The following is a 23,941-nucleotide window of genomic DNA, read 5'->3' on the forward strand; positions in this document are numbered from 1 at the left end:
GGACGTGCAGGACACGGCTCAGGTGTCCCTGACCCTCGGGGACGTGCAGGACACGGCTCAGGTGTCCCTGAGCCTTGGGGACGTGCAGGAACAGGCTCAGGTGTCCCTGACCCTCGGGGACATGCAGGACATGGCTCAGGTGTCCCTGAGCCTTGGGGACGTGCAGGACACGGCTCAGGTGTCCCTGACCCTTGGGGATGTGCAGGACACAGCTCAGGTGTCCCTGGCCCTCGGGGACATGCAGGAACAGGCTCAGGTGTCCCTGACCCTCGGGGACATGCAGGACATGGCTCAGGTGTCCCTGAGCCTTGGGGACGTGCAGGACAGGTCTCAGGTGTCCCTGAGCCTTGGGGACGTGCAGGACACACCTCAGGTGTCCCTGGCCCTTGGGGACGTGAAGGAACAGGCTCAGGTGTCCCTGAGCCTTGGGGATGTGCAGGACACAGCTCAGGTGTCTCTGAGCCTTGGGGACGTGCAGGACACAGCTCAGGTGTCCCTGGCCCTCGGGGACGTGCAGGACACAGCTCAGGTGTCCCTGACCCTTGGGGATGTGCAGGACAGGCCTCAGGTGTCCCTGGCTCTTGGGGACGTGCAGGACGTGGCTCAGGTGTCCCTGACCCTCGGGGACGTGCAGGACATGGCTCAGGTGTCCCTGACCCTCGGGGACATACAGGACAGGTCTCAGGTGTCCCTGAGCCTTGGGGACGTGCAGGACATGGCTCAGGTGTCCCTGGCCCTTGGGGACGTGCAGGACAGGTCTCAGGTGTCCCTGACCCTCGGGGACGTGCAGGACACAGCTCAGGTGTCCCTGACCCTTGGGGACGTGCAGGACACAGCTCAGGTGTCCCTGGCCCTCGGGGACGTGCAGGACAGGTCTCAGGTGTCCCTGGCCCTCGGGGACGTGCAGGACACAGCTCAGGTGTCCCTGACCTTTGGGGACATGCAGGACACGGCTCAGGTGTCCCTGAGCCTTGGGGACGTGCAGGACAGGTCTCAGGTGTCCCTGACCCTTGGGGACGTGCAGGACACAGCTCAGGTGTCCCTCACCCTTGGGGACGTGCAGGACACAGCTCAGGTGTCCCTGAGCCTTGGGGATGTGCAGGACACAGCTCAGGTGTCCCTGACCCTTGGGGACATGCAGGACAGGTCTCAGGTGTCCCTGACCCTTGGGGACGTGCAGGACACAGCTCAGGTGTCCCTCACCCTTGGGGACGTGCAGGACACAGCTCAGGTGTCCCTGAGCCTTGGGGATGTGCAGGACACAGCTCAGGTGTCCCTGACCCTTGGGGACATGCAGGACATGGCTCAGGTGTCCCTGACCCTTGGGGACATGCAGGACAGGTCTCAGGTGTCCCTGACCCTTGGGGACGTGCAGGACACAGCTCAGGTGTCCCTCACCCTCGGGGACGTGCAGGACACGGCTCAGGTGTCTCTGAGCCTTGGGGACGTGCAGGACACAGCTCAGGTGTCCCTGACCCTCGGGAACGTGCAGGACACAGCTCAGGTGTCCCTGACCCTCAGGGACGTGCAGGACACAGCTCAGGTGTCCCTGAGCCTTGGGGACGTGCAGGACACAGCTCAGGTGTCCCTGGCCCTCGGGGACATGCAGGACACAGCTCAGGTGTCTCTGAGCCTTGGGGACGTGCAGGACACAGCTCAGGTGTCCCTGACCCTCGGGGACGTGCAGGACACAGCTCAGGTGTCCCTGGCCCTTGGGGACGTGCAGGACGTTGCTTAGGTGTCCCTGCCTGGGGCCTCAGCACTCCCAGCTCCGTGTTTTTGCTTTCCCGTGTTTTCTGAAGCGGTTTCTGTGTTGCAACAGCCGCGCCTGCCCTGCCTGGGGCCACAGACGGGGACAGCCTCAGTCAGGGCAGGGGATGCAGGGTTTGGGGGACAGGGGTGGCCCAGGGTACATGAGATTTAGGGGCACAGTTGGCCCAGGGCCAGCAGCCTCTGTGGGGGCTCCCCCTGTCCCTGCTGCCTGTGGGGTGTCCCTGTGTCCCACCAGGAGCCAGACACAGTCCAGGGTGTCCCACCAGGAGCAGGACACACTCCCAGGTGTCCCCCTGTCCCACCAGGAGCAGTACACAGTCCCGGGTGTTCCCCTGTCCCACCAGGAGCGGGAGACACTCCCGGGTGTCCCTGTGTCCTACAAGGAGTTGGACACACTCCCGGGTGTCTCCATGTCCCACCGGGAGCGGGACACACTCCTGGTGTCCCCGTGTCCTGGGACAGCAGGGTGGACATGGGGCTGGCATTTCCTGCACAGGGTTTTTCCAGTCACGCCACGTTCACCCTTTGGCCCCGTGCTCCCCCAAATCCCAAATGCCATGGGGGTACAAAGGGCTGGGACAATCGCTGCACACTGTGAGGGGAGAACTATGGAGTGGTTCAGGTGGGAAGGGACCTCGCAGGGAAGGGACCCCACCATGGGGGCAAAACCTCCTCTCCTCGTTATTCCTGGCCCCATCCCCTGGCTGCTGCCCCAGGCCCGGAGCTCCAGCCCCAAGCCCGTTCCCGGGCCTGGCTCAGCCCCATCCCCTGGCTGCTCCCCCAGCCCTGGAGCTCCAGTCCTGAGCCTGTTCCCGGGCCTGGCTCAGCCCCATCCCCATCCCCCAGCTGCTCCCCCGGCCCCAGAGCTCCATCCCCGAGCCCGTTCCCGGGCCTGGCTCAGCGCTCGCTGACGAGAAAGGCTCAGGAGGGAGCGATTGCTTGGAAGCTGCAACCCGATCTTTGCTGAACCGGCGCTGAACCGGCCCTGCCCCGTCCCCAGCGGCCGCTCCGGGCACCGGCGGAGCACTCCCGGAACGGCACTGAGCAGCGCACGGAGCTGCTGGGAGCGGGATAAACCACGGGGGATAAACCATGGGGATGAACCACTGGGGATCAACCACAGGGATAAACCACGGGGGATGTACCACAGGGATAAACCATGGGGATAAACCGGATAAGCCACGGGGGTTAAACCCTGGGGGATAAACCAGGGGGATAAACCAGGGGGATAAACCATGGGGATAAACCATTGGGGATAAACCATGGGGAATGAACCATGGGAGATAAACCACGGGGGATAAACCACTGGAGATAGACCACGGGGATAAACCATGGAGATAAAGCACTGGGGATTGATCACAGGGATAAATCACAGGGAATACACCACAATGATAAGTCATGGGGATAAATCGTGGCAGATAAACCATGGGGGATGAACCACGGGGAATAAACTATGGGGATGAACCATGGGGAATAAACCATGGGGGATGAACCACAGGGGATAAACCACGGGGGATGAACCATGGGGAATAAACCCTAGGGATAAACCACAGGGAATAAACCACAGGGCATAAACCCTGGAGACCTGCGTCGCTGCCTTTCGTCAGGCTGTGTGGAAAATGCCGCGCTTGTTTATTTATTTATGGAGGCCGGGCCAGAGCTCAGAGCGGGAGCAGCTGGTGATGATCACCAGCTCTGTTCTCACTCGGCACAAGGCGGAGCACGTTCGTGTCTGCATGCAGCCGGGAAGGGTCCGGCCTGACACGTTCCAGAGCTTCCTGGATCCCGGCAGGTCCTGGCACTGGTCCCACTGCTGGGGCTCATCCCACTGCTGGGGCTCATCCGCTGCTCAGGTTTGGGGCTCACCCCCTTGCTGGGGCTTGTCCAACTGCTGGGGTTCATCTTATTCCTGGGATTCATCCCACTCCTGGAGCTCATCCCATTCCTGGGGATTATCCCATTCCTGGAGCTCATCCCACTGCTTGGGTTGAGATCCCGGCAGATGCCGGCACTGGTCCCACTGCTCAGGTTGAGATCCTGGATCCCAGCAGATCCTGGCACTGGTCCCACTGCTTGAGCTGAGATCCCGGATCCCAGCAGATCCCCTGCCCCAGTCCTGAGCGCCAGGATGCCCCTTGGGCCCGGAAAGAGCTTTTTTGGAGCTGGGAGGGACCAGGGCCAGCTAGGCTTTAAGGTCACCCCAATCCAAAACTGTGATTCCAAGACAATTCTGCGGTTCCCACTCTGGCTGTGCACTGGGATCACTGGGGTCACTGGAGTTACTGGGAGCACTGGGATCGCTGGGGTCACTGGGAGCACTGGAGTCCCTGGGAGCCCTGGGAAGGCTGTGCCCGTGTCTCTCCCGTCCCTGCCGGGCTCTGAGCGGAGCCTGTGCCGGGCGGGAGGTGGAACAGAGGTGGAGGAGGAACAGAGGTGCTTTGTGTGGCTGCAACATGAACCGTGAACTGCCTGGGCGTGCCCTGCTAACGAGCCGGGGGTGCTGGGCGCCACGGCTGCCCCGAGCCCCGCGGGGCCCAGCCCTGGCTGCGGGATCAGCCCCGAACCCGGGCAGTAGATGAACCCCAAACCCAGGCAGTGGGACGAACCCCAAACCTGGCCGGTGGATGAACCCCAAACCCTGCCAGTGGGATGAACCCCAAACCTGGCCGGTGGCATGAACCCCCTCAGTGGGGCCGGCCCTGGCTGCAGGACCAGCCCTGAACCCAGGTAGTGGGATGAACCCCAGCAGTGTCATGAACCCCAAACCCAGCCAGTGGGATGAACCCCAAACCCAGCCAGTGGGATGAACCCCAAACCCAGCCAGTGGGATGAACCTCAAACCTGGCCAGTGGGATGAACCCTAAACCTGGCCAATGGAATGAACCCCAGTGGCAGAAGGAGCCCCCTGGCACTGGAATCAGTCCTAGGGTGCACAGACCCCCCCCTGGAGTGCCCCCAGCCCCACAGGAAGGGCAGGAGTGGGTGGGGGCTGCAGTCCCAATCCCACTGGGATGCTTTGGGGTCGCTGGGATGCTTTGAGGGCACCTCTGCTTCTACCATGAGCCTGTCGTGGGCTGGGGTTTGAGCCAGGTGCCTCGGGGGTTTTACCTGGACTGGAGATGGGTCCTGGTGGCTGTGGCTGGTCTGGGGAGCAGAAGGGTCCATGCAGGATGTCACCTGTGGAGGTGACACCTGTGAAGGTGACACCTGAGGAAGTGACACCTGCAGAGGTGACACCTGCGGAGTTCACACCTGCAGAGGTCACACTTTCAGAGGTCACACCTGCGGAGGTCACACCTGCGGAGGTGACACCTATGGAGGTCACACCTGAGGAGGTCACACCTGCAGAGCTGCCCCTGGGGTGGGGATCTGTGGCCCCTGGATATGGGAAGCTCCTGGACAGGTGCTGGGGCTCCTCATGACGCTCACAGGTGATGTGGTGGCTTTGCTTTGCCCACATCTGATTTTCTATGGCTTTCCTCACACCTGAATTTCTCTGCTTTCTCCGCCCCTGATTTTCTCTGATTTGCCCAGCCCTGATGTTCCCTGGGCAGTGCAGGTGTGGGTAGCTCTGGGACAGGTGTGCAGGGCTGGGGACAGGACTGTCACAGTCCCTGCCACACCCCTGAGGAATTGCAGGGCCAGCTCAGCACCAGCTCCAGGTTATTTCCTCTTTTTTAATACATTTGCTTCCTTTGACTTGCTGAGATTTTTTCATGGCACACTGACTGCCCTCAGGGCGCTGTTATCTTTTTATACTAAAAACCACATGTATTTTATTAACAATAATTTTGTAATATGTTTACTTATGTTAGACAGTCTGTCTCTACACTAAAGCAATCCAAAAATGCCACCATCACAGCAGGAGATGGAGGCTAAGAAGAAGGAGAAAGACAGAACATGCTTAGATTCCTTTAAGAAGTTTTTTGAACTTTTTCTAAAATCTTTTAAAATTCTACTTTTTCTCCCTGTGATAAATTCACTAACATTCTGCTTGAACCCTCGTGGCGTGTAAATCCTCACACAAAGTTGGTAATTGTTTCCATGGGTTAAAATCGAAGGCCCAGGTGGTTTTGACTGGGTGCCAAGGTCTCTGAGCCCCCTGCCAGGGTCTCAGGGCAGTCAGAGGAATTTCCTGGGTTCCAACTCTTCAGAGGAAATTCCTGAGTTCTGACACTGAGTTCCTGACACTTCTGCTGCTGCCTCCTGGCCCACAGCACTGGCTGGAGATCGGCTCCAGCTCCAGTTCCCAGCCAGAGCCTCTCCAGGGACCTTCACCCCAAAAAGGCTGCATTTCTAAATCAGTGACTGTGGCAGGGAGTGCTGTAAGAGCATGGGGACCCTGTTGTTCCTGGGCAGGAATCAGGTTCAGGCTGGCTCATTGATTTATTTTTGTGTATTTATTTGTGCATTTGCTGTGGGAGGTGTTGGTGTCAGTGACTGTGGGAGCACTCAGTGCTCTGTCAGTGACACACAGGTGATTGCAATGAGCTCTGGTCACGGTGCATGCCCCAAAGCAGGGGATTCTGCCTGTTCATTTATCATTTTTTTATGTATTTATTGGTTTATTTATTTGTGCATGTGCTGTGGGAGGTGTTGGTGCCAGTGACTGTGGGAGCACTCAGTGCTCTGTCGGTGACACGGAGGTGATTGCAGTGAGCTGTGCTCATCGTGCACCTCCCAGAGCAGAGGGTTCCTGTTCCTGCCGGTTCATTTATTGTTTTTTGTGTATTTATTTGTGCATTTGCTCTGGGAAGTGATTGTGGGAGCACTCAGTGCTCTGCCAGTGACACAGAGGTGATTGCAATGAGCTCTGCTCACAGTTCACCTAACAGAGTGGGGGTTCCTGCAGGTTCATTTATTATTTTTTGTGCATTTATTTACATATTTATTTATTATTTGTGCATTTGCTGTGGGAAGTGTTGGTGTCAGTGACTGTGGAAACACAGTGACACAGAGGTGATTGCAGTGAGCTCTGCTCACAGTGCACCTCCCAGAGCAGGGGCTCCTGTTCCTGCTGGTTCATTTATTATTTTTTATGTATTTATTTATGTTTTTATGTATTTATTTGTGCATTTGCTGTGGGAGGTGTCGGTGTCAGTGACTGTGGGAGCACTCATAGTGACACAGAGGTGACTGCAATGAGCTCTGCTCACAGTGCACCTCCTGCTGGTTCATTTATTATTTTTTGTGTATTTATTTGTGCATTTGCTGTGGGAAGTGTCAGTGTCAGTGACTGTGAGAGAACTCATAGTGACACAGAGGTGACTGCAGTGAGCTCTGCTCACAGTGCACGTCCTGCTGGTTCATTTATTAATTTTTGTGTATTTATTTGTGTATTTATTTGTGCATTTGCTGTGGGAAGTGTCAGTGTCAGTGACTGTGAGAGAACTCATAGTGACACAGAGGTGACTGCAATGAGCTCTGCTCACAGCGCACCTCCCAGAGCAGGGTGTTCCTGCCAGTCCATTTATAATTTTTAATGTATTTTATTTATTTATTTATTTATTTATTTATTTATTTATTTATTTATTTATAGTTTTATTTATTTGTTTGTTTGTTTGTTTTATTTTATTTGAGCATTTGCTGTGGGAAGTGTCTGTGTCAGTGATTGTGGGAGCACTCAGTGACACAGAGGTGACTGCAATGAGCTCTGCTCACAGTGCACCTCCTACTGGTTCATTTATTATTTTTTGTGTATTTATTTGTGTTTTTATGTATTTGTGCATTTGCTGTGCAGGGCGGTGACTGCAATGAGCTCAGACCTCCAAGACCAGGGGGTTCCTGTTCCTGCCAGTCCATTTATCACTTTTAATGTATTTGTTTATGTATTTATTTGTGCATTTGCTGTGCACAGAGGCGACTGCAGTGAGCTCTGCTCACAGTGCACCTCCCAAACCAGGGGGTTGCTGCTGGATCATTTATTATTTTTGATGTAATTATTTGTGTATTTATTTGTGCATTCACTGTCAGTGACTGTGGGAGCACTCAGTGCTGTGCCAGTGCCATGGAGATGATTGCAGGGGGGTCCTGCTGGTCCATTTAGTATTTTTTGTGTCTTTATTTATGTTTTTATGTATTTATTTGTGCATTTGCTGTGGGAAGTGTCGTTGTCAGTGACTGTGGGAGCGCTCAGTGCTCTGTCAGTGACACAGAGGTGATTGCAGAAATTTGGTAATTTTGGGGCCTGTTCCTGATCAGGCCGTTCCTGAACAGAAATTTGGTATGTTTGGGGCCTGTTCCTGATCAGAAATTTGGTATTTTTGGGGTCTGTTCCTGATCAGGCCATTCCTGAACAGAAATTTGGTATTTTTGGGGCCTGTTCCTGATCAAGCCATTGCTGAACAGAAATTTGGTATTTTTGGGGTCTGTTTCTGATCATGCCGTTCCTGAACAGAAATTTGGTATTTTTGGGGTGCCTGTTCCTGATCAGGCTGTTCCTGAACAGAAATTTGGTATTTTTGGGGCCTGTTCCTGATCAAGCCATTGCTGAACAGAAATTTGGTATTTTTGGGGTGCCTGTTCCTGATCAGGCCGTTCCTGAACAGAAGTTTGGTATTTTTGGGGGTGCCCGCACAGCAGGCGGTGCCAGCCTGGCCTGACCCCCCCTGTGCCCCCAGGTGAACCAGGGGAACATGCCTGGCATCCAGAGCACCTTCCTGGCCATGGACACCGAGGAGGGCGTGGAGGTGGTGTGGAACGAGCTGCTCTTCACTGACAGGAAGGCCTTCAAAGCTCACGAGGTGAGGACACGGCCTGGAACAGCCTGGCATGGCCTGGCACGGCCTGGCATGGCCTGGTACAGCCTGGCAGGGCTCTGCTCCCTGGCACGGCCTGGCACAGCCTGGCACAGCCTGGAATGGCCTGGGACAGCCTGGCACAGTCCAGCACGGCCTGGCATGGCCTGGCACGGCCTGACTCAGCCTGGTACAGCCTGGCATGGCCTGGCATGGCCTGGTACAGCCTGCACAGCCTGGAATGGCCTGGGACAGCCTGGCACCGTCCAGCACGGCCTGGCATGGCTTGGCACGGCCTGGCACGGCCTGGCTCAGCCTGGTATGGCCTGGCACAGCCTGGCTCAGCCTGGTACAGCCTGGCATGGCCTGCCATGGCCTGGAACAGCCTGGCATGGCCTGGCACGGCCTGGAACAGCCTGGAACAGCCTGGCATGGCCTGGAACAGCCTGGCAGGACTCTGCCCCCTGGCACGGCCTGGTACAGCCTGGTATGGCCTGGCACAGCCTGGAACAGCCTGGCACAACCTGGCTCAGCCTGCTACGGCCTGGCACAGCTTGGCACATCTCTGTCCCCTAGCACAGCCTGGCATGGCCTGGCACAGCCTGGCAGGATCCATGGCTGCTTCCAGAGAGCCCAGACCAGGCCCTGGGGCATCCCCAGAGCTTGGGGTGCTCTGCCCATGACAGGAGCTCCCCCCTCATCTATGCTGCCCATGCCAGCCCCTCACCTGTGCCCTGTGCACCCAGAAGCTCCCGCCTCACCTGCCCTGCCCATGCCAGGAGCTTCTGTGTGTCAGGAGCTTCCACCTCATCTGTCTTGCCTGTGCCAGCCCCTCACCTGTGCCCTGTGCCCCCCTCACCCATGCCCCCCCTCACCTGTGCCCTGTGCCCCTCACCTGTGCCCCTCCCCTGCCTCCAGGAGAAGATCCAGACCATGCCAGCCCTTCACCTGTGCCCCTCACCTGTGCCCTCCCTCACCTGTGCCCTGTACCGCCAGCCCCTCACCTGTGCCCTGTGCCCCTCCCCTGTGCCCCCCAGGAGAAGATCCAGACCATGTTTGAGCAGCTGGTGCTGGTGGATCACCCCAACATCGTCAAACTGCACAAGTACTGGCTGGACGTCAGGGATAGCAAGGCCCGGGTACGGCTGGGGGGGCTTTGGGGGTCTAGGGGGGCACTAAGGGTCCCTGGGGGTCACTGGGGGGTCTGGGGGAGCTTGGGCTCAGGGTCTGGGAGGCACTGGGGGGGTCTGGAGGCCTCTGGGGGACCTCAGGGGGCTCTGGGGGGTCTGGGCGGGGGGCTCAGGGGGGTCTGGGGGGTCTGGGGTCCTTTAGGGGGCACTGAGGGGCACTGGGAGACTGGGGGGGTCTGGGGGGCCATGGGTGGGATCTGAGGGGCCTCTGGGGGGCTCTGGAGGCAGCTGACCCTCCCTCCCCCATGCCCCCCCAGGTCATTTTCATCACAGAGTACGTGTCCTCCGGGAGCCTCAAGCAGTTCCTGAAGAAAACCAAGAAGAACCACAAGGCCATGAATGCCCGGGTGAGCCCCGGGGACACCACGGTCCCTCTGGGGAGGGGGCTCTGAGTGTCCCTGGCCCTGGGAGGGGCTGGCAGGGCACAGGGGGCTGTCCCTGTCCCTGTCCCCATGACACAGCCATGTCCCCCTGTCCCCTCCCCAGGCCTGGAAGCGCTGGTGCACCCAAATCCTCTCAGCTCTCAGGTGAGGCTCCTGCAGCTCCTGCAGCTCCAAACCCTGCCCTGAGGGCTGCGGGGCTGTGGGCAGAGCTCAGCACACTCTGTGCCCCCCCATGTGTGCCCCTGTGTGCCCCCTGTACCACATGTGCCCTCTGTGTGCCCCCCCTGTGTGCCCCCCTGTGCCTCCCCAGTTTCCTGCACTCCTGTGACCCCCCTGTGACCCCCCCTGTACCCCCCTCTGCCCCTGTGCCCCCCGTGACCCCCCTGTGCCCCCCCATGTGCCCTGTGCCCCCCATGCCCCCCTATGACCCCCCCATGCCCCCTGTGCCCCCCAGTTTCCTGCACTCCTGTGACCCCCCCATCATCCACGGGAACCTGACCAGTGACACCGTGTTCATCCAGCACAACGGGCTCGTCAAGATCGGCTCCGGTGCGCCTGGGGGGCACAGGGGGGCACCGGGGGGGCACGGGGGCTGGGGGCGTCACAGGGGGATGGGGGGTCTGGGGGCGCACGGAGGGCTGGGGGGGTCACAGGGATCTGGGGGGGCTGGGGCAGTCTGGGGTGTCACAGGGTTCATAGGGGACTGGGGGGTGTCACAGGGGGCTGGGAGGTCACATGGGTCTGGGAGTCTGAGGGGGGCACAGGGGTCTGGGGGCTTGGGGGGCCTGGGGGATCCAAGGGGGTCCGAGGGGTCTGAAGGGTCAAAGGGGGGTTGGCAGGAGGAAGGGGGTGGGGGGGGTCCTGGAGGGGGTCCTGGGCAGGCAGGAGCAGGGTCCCTTTTTCGGGTGCCAACCTCGCTGTGCCCTTTCCTTTCCCCCCGACCTGTCTTGCCCTGGCAGTTTGGCACCGGGTGTTTGCCAACGGTGAGTGACCCCCCGCCTCGGCCACCCCCTGCAGCCCCCAGACCCACCAGGAACATGGGGGGTGGGCTGTGTGGGGAGGGGGCACCAGGCACAAAGCATGGCTGTGAGGTCCGTGGGGAGGGGGCCCCTCCATTCCACCGGGAACGGCTGCTGGGTGGGAGCAGAGGGGGCTCCTGGCACGGGGTGGGCAGGGGCACAGATCCCCCCTCATACCCCACGGGTGGGCACACACAGAGACCCCCAGAGGTGGGCAGGGGCACAGACCCCCTCAGACCCCATGGGTGGGCACACACTGATCCCAGGGGTGGGCACACTCATGGGTGGGCACCCACAGACCCCCATAGATGGGCACACTGACAGACGGGCACTGCCAGGGTGGGCGCTCTCAGGTGGGCACTGTCCTGGGTTGGCACACTCAGATGGGCGCTCCCAGGGTGGGCACACTCAGGGTGGGCACTCTCAGCCCCTCAGCCCATGCCCCTCTCTCTCTCTCCCCCCAGCGCTCCCGGACGATCTGCGCAGCCCCATGAGGATCGAGCGCGAGGAGCAGCGGAACCTGCACTTCTTCCCTCCGGAATACGGCCGTGAGTGGGGAACGGGGAAATGGGAATGGGCAAATGGGAACAGGGGAAATGGGAATGGGGAAATGGGGAATGGGAGCAGCGGAACCTGCACTTCTTCCCTCCGGAATACGGCTGTGAGTGGGGAACGGGGAAATGGGAATGGGGAAATGGGAACAGGGGAAATGGGAATGGGGAAATGGGGAATGGGAGCAGCGGAACCTGCACTTCTTCCCTCCGGAATACGGCCGTGAGTGGGGAATGGGAATGGGGAAATGGGAATGGGGAATGGGGAATGAGAGCTGCAGAACCTGCACTTCTTCCCTCCGGAATATGGCCGTGAATGTGAAAATGGGAATGGGGAAATGGGAATGGGAATGGGAACGTGAATGGGAACAGGGGAATGGGGAATGGGAGCTGCGGAACCTGCACTTCTTCCCTCCGGAATACGGCCGTGAGTGGGGAACGGGGAAATGGGAATGGGCAAATGGGAACAGGGGAAATGGGAATGGGGAAATGGGGAATGGGAGCAGCGGAACCTGCACTTCTTCCCTCCGGAATACGGCCGTGAGTGGGGAATGGGAATGGGGAAATGGGAATGGGAACAGGGGAAATGGGAATGGGGAAATGGGAATGGGGAAATGGGAATGGGGAAATGGGAACAGGGGAATGGGGAATGGGAGAAGCAGAACCTGCACTTCTTCCCTCCGGAATACGGCCGTGAGTGGGGAATGGGAATGGGGAAATGGGAATGGGGAAATGGGAACGGGAATGGGAACAGGGGAATGGGGAATGGGAGAAGTGGAACCTGCACTTCTTCCCTCCAGAATACGGCCGTGAGTGGGGAATGGGAATGGGGAAATGGGAATGGGGAATGGGGAATGAGAGCTGCAGAACCTGCACTTCTTCCCTCCGGAATATGGCCGTGAATGTGAAAATGGGAATGGGGAAATGGGAATGGGAATGGGAACGTGAATGGGAACAGGGGAATGGGGAATGGGAGCTGCGGAACCAGCACTTCTTCCCCCCGGAATACGGCCGTGAGTGGGGACTGGAGTGAATAGGACACAGGGACGGGGAACAGGGAATGGGAATGGGGATGGGGATGGGGATGGGGATGGGGATGGGAATCAGGAATCAGGAATGGGGAACAGGAATGGGGATGGGAATGGGAGTAGGGATGGGAATGGGGAACAGGAACAGGAACAGGAATGGGGAATGGGAACAGTAATGGGAACGGGACCGGGAACCGGGAGCAGCAACAGCAACAGAGAATGGGAACAGGAACGGGAACAGGGAATGGCCATGGAAACAGGTACGGGAAAAGGAATGGGCACAGGAACGGGAATGGGGAACGGGTATGGGCACAGGAAATGGGGATGGGAATGGGGAATGGGGAATGGGAATGGGAACAGGAATGGGAACAGGAACAGGAATGGAATGGGAAAGGGAACAGAGAACAGGCACAGGAATGGGCACAGGCACAAGGAACGGGGAATGGGAACACGAAATGGGAACAGGAACAGGGAATGGGGAACGGGGCACTGGGAGGCTGCATGGGGAACGGGCACGGGGAATGGGAACAGGAATGGGCACGGGGGCTGCACAGCCAAGGATGGCAGGGGAGGGGAGGGGACACAGGTGGGAACGGGTGAGGGCAGGGGAGAACAGGTGGGAACAGGTGAGGGCAGGGGAGAACAGGTGGGAACAGGTGAGGGCAGTAGTGTCTGCCCAAGGGTATCTGAGTGGGGATGGGTTGAGGGTATCCAGGTGGGGATGGGGTGAGGGTGCCCAGGTGTGGCTGCCCAGGTGGGCTTCCCTGGTGCGCTCTAGCCCTGAGCTCTGCCCCATGTCCCTCTCCTCCCCAGAGAAGGCAGACGGGACGGCCGTGGACATCTTCTCCTTTGGGATGTGCGCACTGGAGGTGCGGGAAGGGGCCTGGGAACCCTGGGAGCCTCTCAGGAGGTGTCACCGGCTGGGCATGTCCTCTGTCCCTGTGCTGTCCCTGTCCTCTGGAGCCCCCCTGCCCTGTGCCTGTCCACTGGAGCTCCCCCAGATGTTCCTGTCCCTGCCGGGTCCTGTCCCCGTCCCCTGTCCCTGGAGCCCCCCCAGGACTGTCCCTTGTCCCTGTCTCCAGTCAGATGGCGATGTCCCTGTCCCTGTAACCCCTCAGCCTGTGCCTGTCCCTGGAGCCCCCCAGACTCCCATGTCCCTGTCCCTGTCAGATGTCCCTATCCCTGTCCCTGTAACCTCCCAGCCTGTCCCTGTCCCTGTCAGATGGCCATGTCCCCTGTCCCTGTCCCTGTAAACCCCCGTCCCTGTCCCTGTCCCTGTTCCTGTCCCTGTCCCTGTAACCCCCCGTCCCTGTCCCTGTCAGATGGCCGTGTTCCTGTCCCTGTAACCCCCCGTTCCTGTCCCTGTTCCTGTCCCTGTCAGATGGCCGTGTCCCTGTCCCTGTTCCTGTCCCTGTAACCCCCCGTCCCTGTCCCTGTTCCTGTCCCTGTAACCTCCCAGCCTGTCCCTGTCCCTGTCAGATGGCCATGTCCCCTGTCCCTGTAACCCCCCATCCCTGTCCCTGTCAGATGGCCGTGTCCCTGTCACCCCCCAGCCTGTCCCTGTTCCTGTCCCTGTCACCCCCCAGCCTGTCCCTGTCCCTGTCAGATGGCCATGTCCCTGTCACCCCCCAGCCTGTCCCTGTTCCTGTCCCTGTCCCTGTCCCTGTAACCCCCCGTTCCTGTCCCTGTCACCCCCCAGCCTGTCCCTGTCCCTGTAACCCCCCGTTCCTGTCCCTGTCCCTGTCAGATGGCCATGTCCCTGTCCCTGTCACCCCCCAGCCTGTCCCTGTCCCTGTAACCCCCCGTCCCTGTCCCTGTCCCTGTCAGATGGCCGTGCTGGAGATCCAGACCAACGGGGACACGCGGGTGTCGGAGGAGGCGATTGCGCGGGCCCGGCACTCCCTGGATGACCCCAACATGAGGGTGAGGGGGCTTGGGGACCTGAGGGGACAGACCCTGTCCTGTGTGACCCCTGGGGACAATCCCTGTCCTGGGTCACTTCTGGGGACAAATCTGTGTCCTGTGTCATTGCTGGGGACAGTCCCTGTCCTGAGTCACTGCTGGGGCTGAATCCCTGTCCTGTGTCACCCCTGGGTGCAAATCCCCTCCTGCCAGCTCCCAGTGGGTGCAGGTGGGCTCTGGCCCTCTCCCTGCTGTCCCTGCCCCTGGCCCTGAGTGTCCCTTTGGGTGCATTTCCTGGGGAATGGGGTCCAAGCCAGTCCCAGGGCAGTGCCCCCTGTGCTGGCACTGCTGGGGCACCTCCAGTCCTGGGGCGGGTCTGGGGCGCCCAGGTGGGGACATGGAGGGGCTGGAATGTGCCCAGGGGAGGGAACAAGGCTGGGGAAGGGTCTGGGGGAGCTGGGGAGGGGCTCAGGGTGGAGAAAAGGGGGATCAGGGGGGCCCTTGTGGCTCTGCAGAGCTCCTGCCAGGAGGGGACTGTGGTGGTGTTCACAGGGCTCTGAGGATGAGGGAAGAGACGAGGATCTGACTCCATGTTTCAGAACGCTGATTTATTATTTTATGATATATATTACATTAAAACTATACTAAAAGAATAGAAGAAAGGATTTCCTCAGAAGGCTGGCTAAGAATAGAAAAAGAAGGAATGATAACAAAGGCTTGTGGCTCTGACTCTCTGGCCGCGCCAGCTGACTGTGATTGGCCATTAATTAGAAACAACCACATGAGACCAATCACAGATGCACCTGTTGCATTCCACAGCAGCAGATAACCATTGTTTGCATTTTCTTCCTGAGGCCTCTCGGCTTCTCAGGAGGGAAAATCCTAAGGAAAGGATTTTTCATGAAAGATGTCTGTGACAGGGGACAGCCAGGGGGGATCTGTGATTTATCCCAGGGAATGGGGACAGGAGGAGAGGGAATGGCCAGGGGAGCTCAAGGGGGACACAGCAGGAATTTCCCCATGGAAAGGGGGTCAGGAGCTGCCCAGGGAGGGTTGGAGAGTCCAAGGGGGGAATGGGCACTGAGAGCTGGGCACAGGGCCGGGATGGGGCACGGGGGCAGCTCCGTGAGCTCCGTCCCAGTGACGCCAGGATCCCTGTGTGAGCAGCAGGGCACTGCCCAGCCCTGCTGACCCCCTGGCCCTGCTGTGCCCCAGGAGTTCATCCTGTCCTGCCTGACCCTGAACCCCGACCGGCGCCCCAGCGCCAACAGCCTCCTGTTCCACCGCGTGCTCTTCGAGGTGCACTCGCTGAAGCTGCTGGCAGCTCACTGCTTCATCAACCACCAGTGTGAGTGCTGGGGGTGAGCCTGGGCCCTGGCAGCTGGGGAGGGATGGGAAGGGTCAGGGTGGAGCAGAGGGCCAGGGGGAGAGCTGGGAATGGTCAGAATGGAGAGCTGGGAATGGTCAGGATGGAGAGCTGGGAATGATCAGGGTGGGGAACAGAGCTGGGAATGGTCAGGATGGAGAGCTGGGAATGGTCAGGATGGAGAACAGAGCCAGGCTGGAGAGCTGGGAATGGTCAGGATGGAGAACACAGATGGGAATGGAGAGCTGGGAATGGTCAGGATGGAGAACAGAGCCAGGCTGGGAGAGCTGGGAATGGTCAGGATGGAGAACAGAGCTGGGAATGGTCAGGGCGGAGAGCTGGGAATGGTCAGGATGGGGAACGGAGCTGGGAATGGTGAGGGTGGGGAACAGAGCTGGGAATGGTCAGGATGGAGAACTGGGAATGGTCAGGATTTAGCACAGAGCTGAGAATGGTCAGGATAGAGAACAGAACTGGGAATGGTCAGGATGGAGAGCTGGGAATGGTCAGGATGGAGCAGGGCCTGCAGCACCCACACCCTTTCCCGTGCCTGTGCCCCAGATCTGATGCCCGAGAACGTGGTGGAGGAGAAGATCAAGGAGCTGGACCTGAACATGGTGATGGCAGAGATCCGCAGGGAGGGGCGGCCCGCAGTGCAGTGGAGGTGAGGAGGGGGGACCCAGAGCCTGGGGAGCCCCCCAGAGCCTTGAGACCCCCCAGAGCCCCAGAGCCTGGAGACCCCCCCAGAGCCTGGAGACCCTGAGCTCTGAGCTCCCCCAGAGCCTGGAGACCCCCCCAACCCTGGAGTCCCCAGAGCCTGGAGACCCCCAGAGCCTGGAGAGGTCCCAGCTTTGAGACCCCCCCAGAGCTTGGAGACCCCCCCAGTCTGGAGACCCCAGCCCAGAGACCCCCCCCCAGAGCCTGGAGACCCCCCTGCCATGGGCAGCAGCCCGCTGGACCCGCCCTGACCCTCCTGGACCCCTCTGCACCCCCTGATCCCCCTGACTCCCCATACCTGTTCCCTGCCCAGGTACTCCGAGGTTTCCTTCCTGGAGCTGGACAAGTTCTTGGAGGACGTCAGGTGGGTGTGAGAGCCCTCCACTCGGCTGTGGGGTTGGGATGGGGACATGGGGGTGTCCCTGCTGCCCCCTGGTGTCCCCAGCCCTGCCAGGGGATGTCATCCTCCTCTGTCCCCTCGGTGTCTCCCCAGGAACGGGATTTACCCCCTGATGAACTTCGCCGCCTCCCGGCCCCACGCGCTGCCCCGAGCCCTGTCCCAGCCCCCGGAGGACCCACAGAAAGCCAAAACCCCCACGCCAGAGCCCTTCGACGTGGAGACCAGGAAGGTGAGAAAAAGGAAAAGGGAAAGGGAAAGGAAAAGGAGGAAAGGGGAAAATGGAAAAAGGAAAGGGGAACAGGAAAGGAAAAAGGAAACAGGAAAGGAAAAAGGAAAGGAAAAGGAATGATAATAAAATCTTGTGACTGACCAGAGAGTCTGATACAGCTGACTGTGATTGGCCATTAATCAGAAACAACCCCATGAGACCAATCACAGATGCACCTGTTGCATTCCACAGCAGCAGATAACCATTGTTTACATTTTGTTCCTGAGGCCTCCCAGCTTCTCAGGAGGAAAAATCCTAAGGAAAGGATTTTCAATAAAACACAAAGGATTTTTCATAAAACACGTCTGTGACAGTGAGGGAGCGCCAGGGCAGCTGCAGGTGGGGACAGGCCTGCCCTGCTGCCACCCCTGCCACAGGGACACCTCTCCTGTCAGCCCAGGGAGAGCTGGGATGGGAATTTGGGGTTGCTGTAGGAATTTGGGGTTCCTGTAAGAATTCCAAAGGGCTGCCCACAGGCAGAGAGAGCCAGGACAGGAATTTGGGGTTGCTGTAGGCATTTGGGGTTCCTGTAGGAATTCCAGAGGGCTGCCAGGGGCACAGGGGCCATGCCCAGGCTGATCCCAGCTGGGCTCTTGCAGGTGGTGCAGATGCAGTGCAACATGGAGCTGAACGAGGACAAGAGCCAGTGGCACGTGAGTGACTGCTCATCCCACTGGGAATGGGGCTGGGAATGGGAATGGGAAACGGCACTGGAAAATCTGCCAGTGGCACGTGAGTGCCTGGGTCCTGCTCATCCTACTGGGAACGGGGAAATGGGATTGGGAAATGGGAATGGGACTGGGAATGGGGAATGGGAAATGGGATTAGGAAATGGGAATGCGAAATGGGAAAGGGAATGGGACAGGGAAATCTGCCAGTGGCACATGAGTGCCAGGGTCCTGCCCATCCCCCTGGGAATGGGAAATGGGAAGGGAACTGGGGATGGGAATGGGAAATGGGACTGAGAAATGGCACTGGGAATGGAAATGGGACTGGGGAATCTGCCAGTGGCACGTGAATGGCTGGATCCTGCCCCTCTCCCTGCTCATCCTGCTGGTAATGGGACTGGGAATGGGAAATGGGAAATGGGAAGTGGGAAATGGGAAATGGGAATGGAACTGGGAATGGGAAATGGGAAAGGGAATGGGGCTGGGAATGGGAAATGGGACTGGCAATAGGAAATGGGACTGGGAATTGGGAATGGGACTGGGAATTGGGAACGGGACTGGGAAGTCTGGCTGGGAAAGCCCTCAGCCGGTTTCTGTGGTACCCAAAGAGCTCACTGCTGTCCTGTGCAATGAAAGAATTCCCAAAGAAGCCACAAATTCCCCCAGAGCTCTCAGTTCCCCCAGAGCTCCCAGTCCCAGTTCCCCCAGACCTCCCATTCCAGCAGTGCCCACCCTCCCAGTTCATGCCCAGCCCTCCCAGTGCCCCCAGTGCCCCCAGTCCCTCAGGGCTGCCTGAGCACTCTCTGGTGTCCCTGCAGCTCACGCTCCTGCTGATCCTGGAGGACAAGCTGCACCGCCAGCTCAGCTACGACCTGCTGCCCAGTACGTGTGCAGGGAGGGCGGGTGGGCACCCTCCTCTGGGGGGCTGGGGGAGCCCCTGGTGGGCATGGAACAGCCACCTTCCAGACAGCTTCCTTTCCTTTCCTTTCCCTTTCCCTTTTTCCTTTTTCCTGACTTTTTCCTTTCATTTTTCCTTTTTCCTTTCCTTTTCCCTTTTTCCTTTCCTGGAACTTTCCTTTCCTCAGAGAGCTGGGGAATGGAGCCTGGGAGCTGCTCCTGCCCCAGGCTCTGTCCTGCTCAGCCACACCAAGCCTTTCCCTATGGCACATTGTCCAGAGCTGTGTTTTGGGACCTCACTCCCCATTTCCTTGTACCACATTATCCAGAGCTGTGTTTTGGGAGCTCAGGAACCTTGCTCCCCATTTCCTGGTGGCACAATGTCCAGAGTTGTGTTTTGGGACCTCGCTCCCCATTTCCTGGTGCCACATTGTCCAAATCTGTGTTTTGGGAGCTCAGGAGCCTCGTTCCCCCTCCCTGCCCCATTTCCAGCTCTCCCTGGTTCGGGAGCTCCCCGGGCTGAATCCATGCTCCTGTTCTCCTGTTCTCCTTGTCTCTGCAGCTGACAACTCCAAGGATTTGGCCACAGAGCTGGTGCATTACGGGTTCATCCACGAGGTGAGTTCCCCAGAGCTCCTACAGCCCTTCAGGATTTCTGGGATCTCTGCTGCCTCCAGGAGCTGTTCCAGGGGGACCTGCCCACTGTGGCACGTGCTAATTAGCTGGAGCTTAAATAATTCTGAGTGGGGGCACCAGGGCAGCTCCCAGGGAGGGAGGCTGATTCTTCACCTGAGGAATCACAGAGCCATTCCTTTGGGAAAAGACCTACAAGATTAATGACTCCATTCCCTTCCCAGCTCCCTCAGGATATCTCCATCCCCTCCCCAGCTCCCTCAGCCCCTCCTGGGGCTCCAATCCCAGCATGTGAATTGTTTTTAAATAATGGCTGTGGTGGTGTTCACAGGGGTCCCAGGATGAGGGAAGAGATGGCTCCGTGTTTCAGAGGGCTGATTTGTTATTTTATGATATATTTTATTATATATATATATGTATATACAATATTTTATGATATAATATTTTATTATATATATTATATTAAAAGAAAATGATATGCTAAAACTATACTAAAGAATAGAAGAAAGGATTTAGTCAGAAGTCTTGCAAGGAATAGAAAGGAACGGAATGATAATAAAATCTTGTGACTGACCAGAGAGTCCAAGCCAGCTGACTGTGATTGGCCATTAATTAGAAACAACCACATGAGACCAATCACAGATGCACCTGTTGCATTCCACAGCAGCAGATAACCATTGTTTGCATTTTGTTCCTGAGGCCTCCCAGCTTCTCAGGAGGAACAATCCTAAGGAAAGGATTTTCTATGAAACACATCTGTGACCAAAGGGTTTTCAGCCCATGTTTCTGTGCCCAAAGGGTTTTCAGCCCATGTTTCTGTGCCCAAAGGGTTTCCAGCCCATTTCTCTGTGTCCAAAGGGGTTTTTCAGCCCATTTCTCTGTGACCAAAGGGGTTTTCAGCCCATTTCTCTGTGACCAAAGGGGTTTTTCAGCCCATTTCTCTGTGACCAAAGGGGATTCCAGCCCATTTCTCTGTGACCAAAGGGGTTTCCAGCCCATTTCTCTGTGACCAAAGGGGTTTCCAGCCCATTTCTCTGTGCTTGCAGGACGACTGCGAGAAGCTGGCCGCGTTCCTGGAGAGCGCCTTCCACAAGCACCGCTCCCAAGCCCTGTGAGCCCAGCCCAGGGGACTGAGGCGCCCCGGGAGGACCCCAGAGGGCTCCCCGGCCCCAGCCAGCCCAGCAGGACCCACCGGGCCCACGGGGACTCGCCCAGGCCGTGCTCAGGGCTCGGCCAAGCCCAGGAGTTCATCCTGGGCCCTGCTCTGGTCCCTGCTCCGAGGGGAGCACCCTCGGCAGGGCCTTGCCAGGGGGTTTGGGAGCTGCTGCAGGAGCCCCCAGCCGGATCCACGTCCCTCTGGGGAGGACCAGCCCCTCTCCTGCAGCTCCCACAGCTGATTCCTGCCCCTTTGCCATCCGGAGCGCTCCTTGCTGAGGGGAGGGAGGGGAGGAGCAGGCTTGGAGAGCCCCGTGGAGCTTCCCATGTGCCACATTCCACTCTGGAGCCCAGAATTCTCCAGGTCTGGGGTCTGCAGGATGCTGCCTGTGCTCAGAGCCCTCCCCGTGAGCTGGACGTGAGAAGGAATCCCTGACCCACCACCAGGAACGTCGCTGATGCTCCACAGAACCCTTGGCATGGCCCAGCTCCCCCTGCAGCCTTCCACAATCTCTCAGAGAGGGCCCTTGAGCTGTTCCTGCCCGGCCTGGAGATGGGGCACTGCCCCTGGGCTGCCCTTTGCCAGGGGCACACGGGGAGAGAACTGCAGACAGAAATGTCCCTGTGCAAGGGCCATGTGGGGCTGCTCCAGCTGTGCCAGGGAGAGCTGGCCCTGAAATCCTGCCCTGAAATCCTGCTGTGCCAGGCAGAGCTGGCCCTGAAATCCTGCTGCTGCTGTGCCAGTGCTGCTCCTGCTGCTCCTGCTGTGCCAGGGAAAGCTGGCCCTGAAATCCTGCTCTGTGCTGTGCCAGGGAAAACTGCTCTGAAACCCCGCTCTGTGCTGCTGCTGCTGTGCCAAGGAAAGCTGCTCTGAAATCCTGCTCTGTGCTGGTGCTGCTCCTGCTGTGCCATCGGAAACAGGCTCTGGAATCCTGCTCTGTGCTGTGCCAGTGTTGCTCCTGCTGTGCCATAGGAAACTGGCTCTGGCACCCTGGGCCATGCTGCTCTGTGCCAGAGTTTGTGCCAGTGCTGCTCCTGCTGCTCCTACCAGGGAGATCTGCCCCTGGCACCCTGCTCTGTGCTGTGCTGGTCCTGTTCCCACTGTGGCAAGGAAAGCTGGCTCTGGCATCCTGCTCTGTTCTGTGCTGATGCTGCTCCTGCTGTGCCAGGGAAAACCACCTCTGGCATCTTGCTCTATGCTGGTGCTGCTCCTGCTGTGCCATCAGAAACAGGCTCTGAAATCCTGCTCTGTGCCAGGGTTTGTGCCAGTGTTGCTTCTGCTGTACCAGGGAAAACCACCTCTGGCCTCCTGCTCTGTGCTGGTGCTGCTCCTGCTGCTCCTGCCGTGCTGGGGATATCCAGCTCTGGCGCTGTCCTGGTGATCTACACCATGCTGGTGTTCCATGACAGTGCCCTGTGCTGTGCCAGTGCTGCTCCTGTTGTGCCATAGGAATCCATCTCCGGCATCCTGTGCTGTGCCAGTGCTCTGTGCTGCTCCTGCTGTGCCAGGGAAAGCTGCCACTGGCACCCTGCTCTGTGCTGGTGCTGCTCCTGCTGTGCCAGGGAAATCTGCCCCTGGCCTCCTGCTCTGTGCTGTGCTGAGCCAGTGCTGCTGCTGCTCCTGCTGTGCAGGGGAAACTGGCTCTGGCACCCTGCTGGTGTTCTGTGCCAGGGCTGCTCCTGCTGTGCCAGTGGAATCCGGCTCTGGCATCCTGTGCTGTGCCAGTGCTCTGTGCTGCCCCTGCTCTGCCAGGGAAATCTGCCCCTGGCACCCTGTGCTGTGCCAGTGTTGCTCCTGCTGTGCCAGGGAAATCTGCCCCTGGCACTCTGCTCTGCGCTGGTGCTGCCCCTGCTGCTCCTGCTCTGCTGGGGGAATCAGCTCTTCAGCTCTGGTGCTGTCCTGGTGATCTGCACCATGCTGGTGTTCCATGCCAGTGCCCTGTGCCAGTGCTGCTCCTGCTGTACCAGAGGAATCCTGTGCTGTGCCAGTGCTCTGTGCTCCTCCTGATGTGCCAGGGAAATCTGCCCCTGGCATCCTGTGCTGTGCTGGTGCTGCTCCTGCTGTCCTGGGGGAATCAGCTCTGGTGCTGTCCTGGTGATCTGCACCACGCTGGTATTCCATGCCAGTTCCCTTTGCCGGTGCTGCTCCTGCTGTGCCAGGGAAATCTGCCCCTGGCACCCTGCCCTGTGCCAGTGCTGTGCCAGTGCTCTGTGCTGCTCCTGTTGTGCAGGGAAATCTGCCCCTGGCACCCTGCTCTGCACTGCTCCGTGCTGGTGCTGCTCCTGCTGTGCCAGGGAAAGCTGCTCTGAAATCCTGCTCTGTGCTGTGCTGTGCCAGTGCTCTGTGCTCCACCTGCTGTGCCAGGGAAATCTGCCCCTGGCATCCTGCTCTGCACTGCTCCGTGCTGCTCCTGCTGTGCAGGGAAAACTGTCCCTGGCATCCTGCTGGTGTGCTGTGATGTGCTGGTGCTGCTGTGCCAGGGAAAGCTGTCCCTGGCATCCTGCTGGTGTGCTGTGATGTGCTGGTGCTGCGCTGGTGCTGCTGTGCCAGGGAAAGCTGCTCTGAAATCCTGCTCTGTGCTGTGCCAGGGAAAGCTGCTCTGAAATCCTGCTCTGTGCTGTGCCAGTGCTGCTGCTGTTGCTCCCCTGTGCCATGGGAAGCTGCCCCTGGCACCCTGATCCCTGCAGGAGCTCCGTGTGCCACCACCTGCCCTGCGCTGCTCCTGCTCCAGCTGCATCCCACCGGGATTTCACCCACGCTCAGCCAGCTTGGGCTGCACTCCTGGATTGGGCTGCATTCCTGGCTTGGGCTGCAGCCTCAGCAGTGCTGCATCCCCAGCAGTGCTGCATCCCCAGCAGTGCTGCATTCCCAGCCCTGCTCCATCCCCAGCAGCGCTGCATTCCCAGCAGTGCTGCATCCCCAGCAGTGCCAATGTCCCACCTGACAAATCAATAAAGCCCATCCCCACAAATCAATAAACCATTCTCACTGTTCCAGCCTGCTTGTGATTCCTTACTCCCAAAGGGAGGGATGCAGGGACCCCTCACAGCTGCCCATTCCCATTCCCACTGAGGGCTCTGTTCCATCCTGCTCCTGATTCCCAACTCCCAAAGAGGAGGGATGCAGGGAACCTCCAGCTGCCCATTCCCAGTCCCTCCACAGCAGCCCTCCCAGGCCCCTGACATTCCCGAACATTCCAGACCCTCCTGGGCCCCTCCAGGCACACCCCTCCCCTGAATCCATGGATTTACCG

General features: G+C 59.0%; 1 protein-coding gene across 1 annotated transcript in view; it reads left to right on the top strand.

Moving 5' to 3' along the window:
- The window catches only part of NRBP2 (nuclear receptor binding protein 2), a 40,276-nt gene extending 16,592 nt beyond the window's left edge, over window positions 1-23,684 (top strand). The window contains exons 2-18 of the mRNA XM_063175595.1: window positions 8,394-8,516; window positions 9,548-9,649; window positions 9,958-10,047; window positions 10,187-10,227; window positions 10,538-10,632; window positions 11,043-11,066; window positions 11,567-11,650; window positions 13,495-13,550; window positions 14,509-14,604; window positions 15,799-15,931; window positions 16,511-16,613; window positions 16,980-17,030; window positions 17,160-17,295; window positions 17,934-17,987; window positions 18,821-18,884; window positions 19,462-19,517; window positions 20,579-23,684. Coding sequence (XP_063031665.1) covers window positions 8,394-8,516; window positions 9,548-9,649; window positions 9,958-10,047; window positions 10,187-10,227; window positions 10,538-10,632; window positions 11,043-11,066; window positions 11,567-11,650; window positions 13,495-13,550; window positions 14,509-14,604; window positions 15,799-15,931; window positions 16,511-16,613; window positions 16,980-17,030; window positions 17,160-17,295; window positions 17,934-17,987; window positions 18,821-18,884; window positions 19,462-19,517; window positions 20,579-20,647 — 1,377 coding nt within the window. The 3' untranslated portion in view covers window positions 20,648-23,684. The remainder of the gene's footprint in view (window positions 1-8,393; window positions 8,517-9,547; window positions 9,650-9,957; window positions 10,048-10,186; window positions 10,228-10,537; window positions 10,633-11,042; window positions 11,067-11,566; window positions 11,651-13,494; window positions 13,551-14,508; window positions 14,605-15,798; window positions 15,932-16,510; window positions 16,614-16,979; window positions 17,031-17,159; window positions 17,296-17,933; window positions 17,988-18,820; window positions 18,885-19,461; window positions 19,518-20,578) is intronic.
- Window positions 23,685-23,941: the final 257 nt, after the last annotated feature.

The sequence above is a fragment of the Melospiza melodia genome, chromosome 1, assembly GCF_035770615.1.
Source record: "Melospiza melodia melodia isolate bMelMel2 chromosome 1, bMelMel2.pri, whole genome shotgun sequence".
NCBI lineage: Eukaryota > Metazoa > Chordata > Aves > Passeriformes > Passerellidae > Melospiza > Melospiza melodia.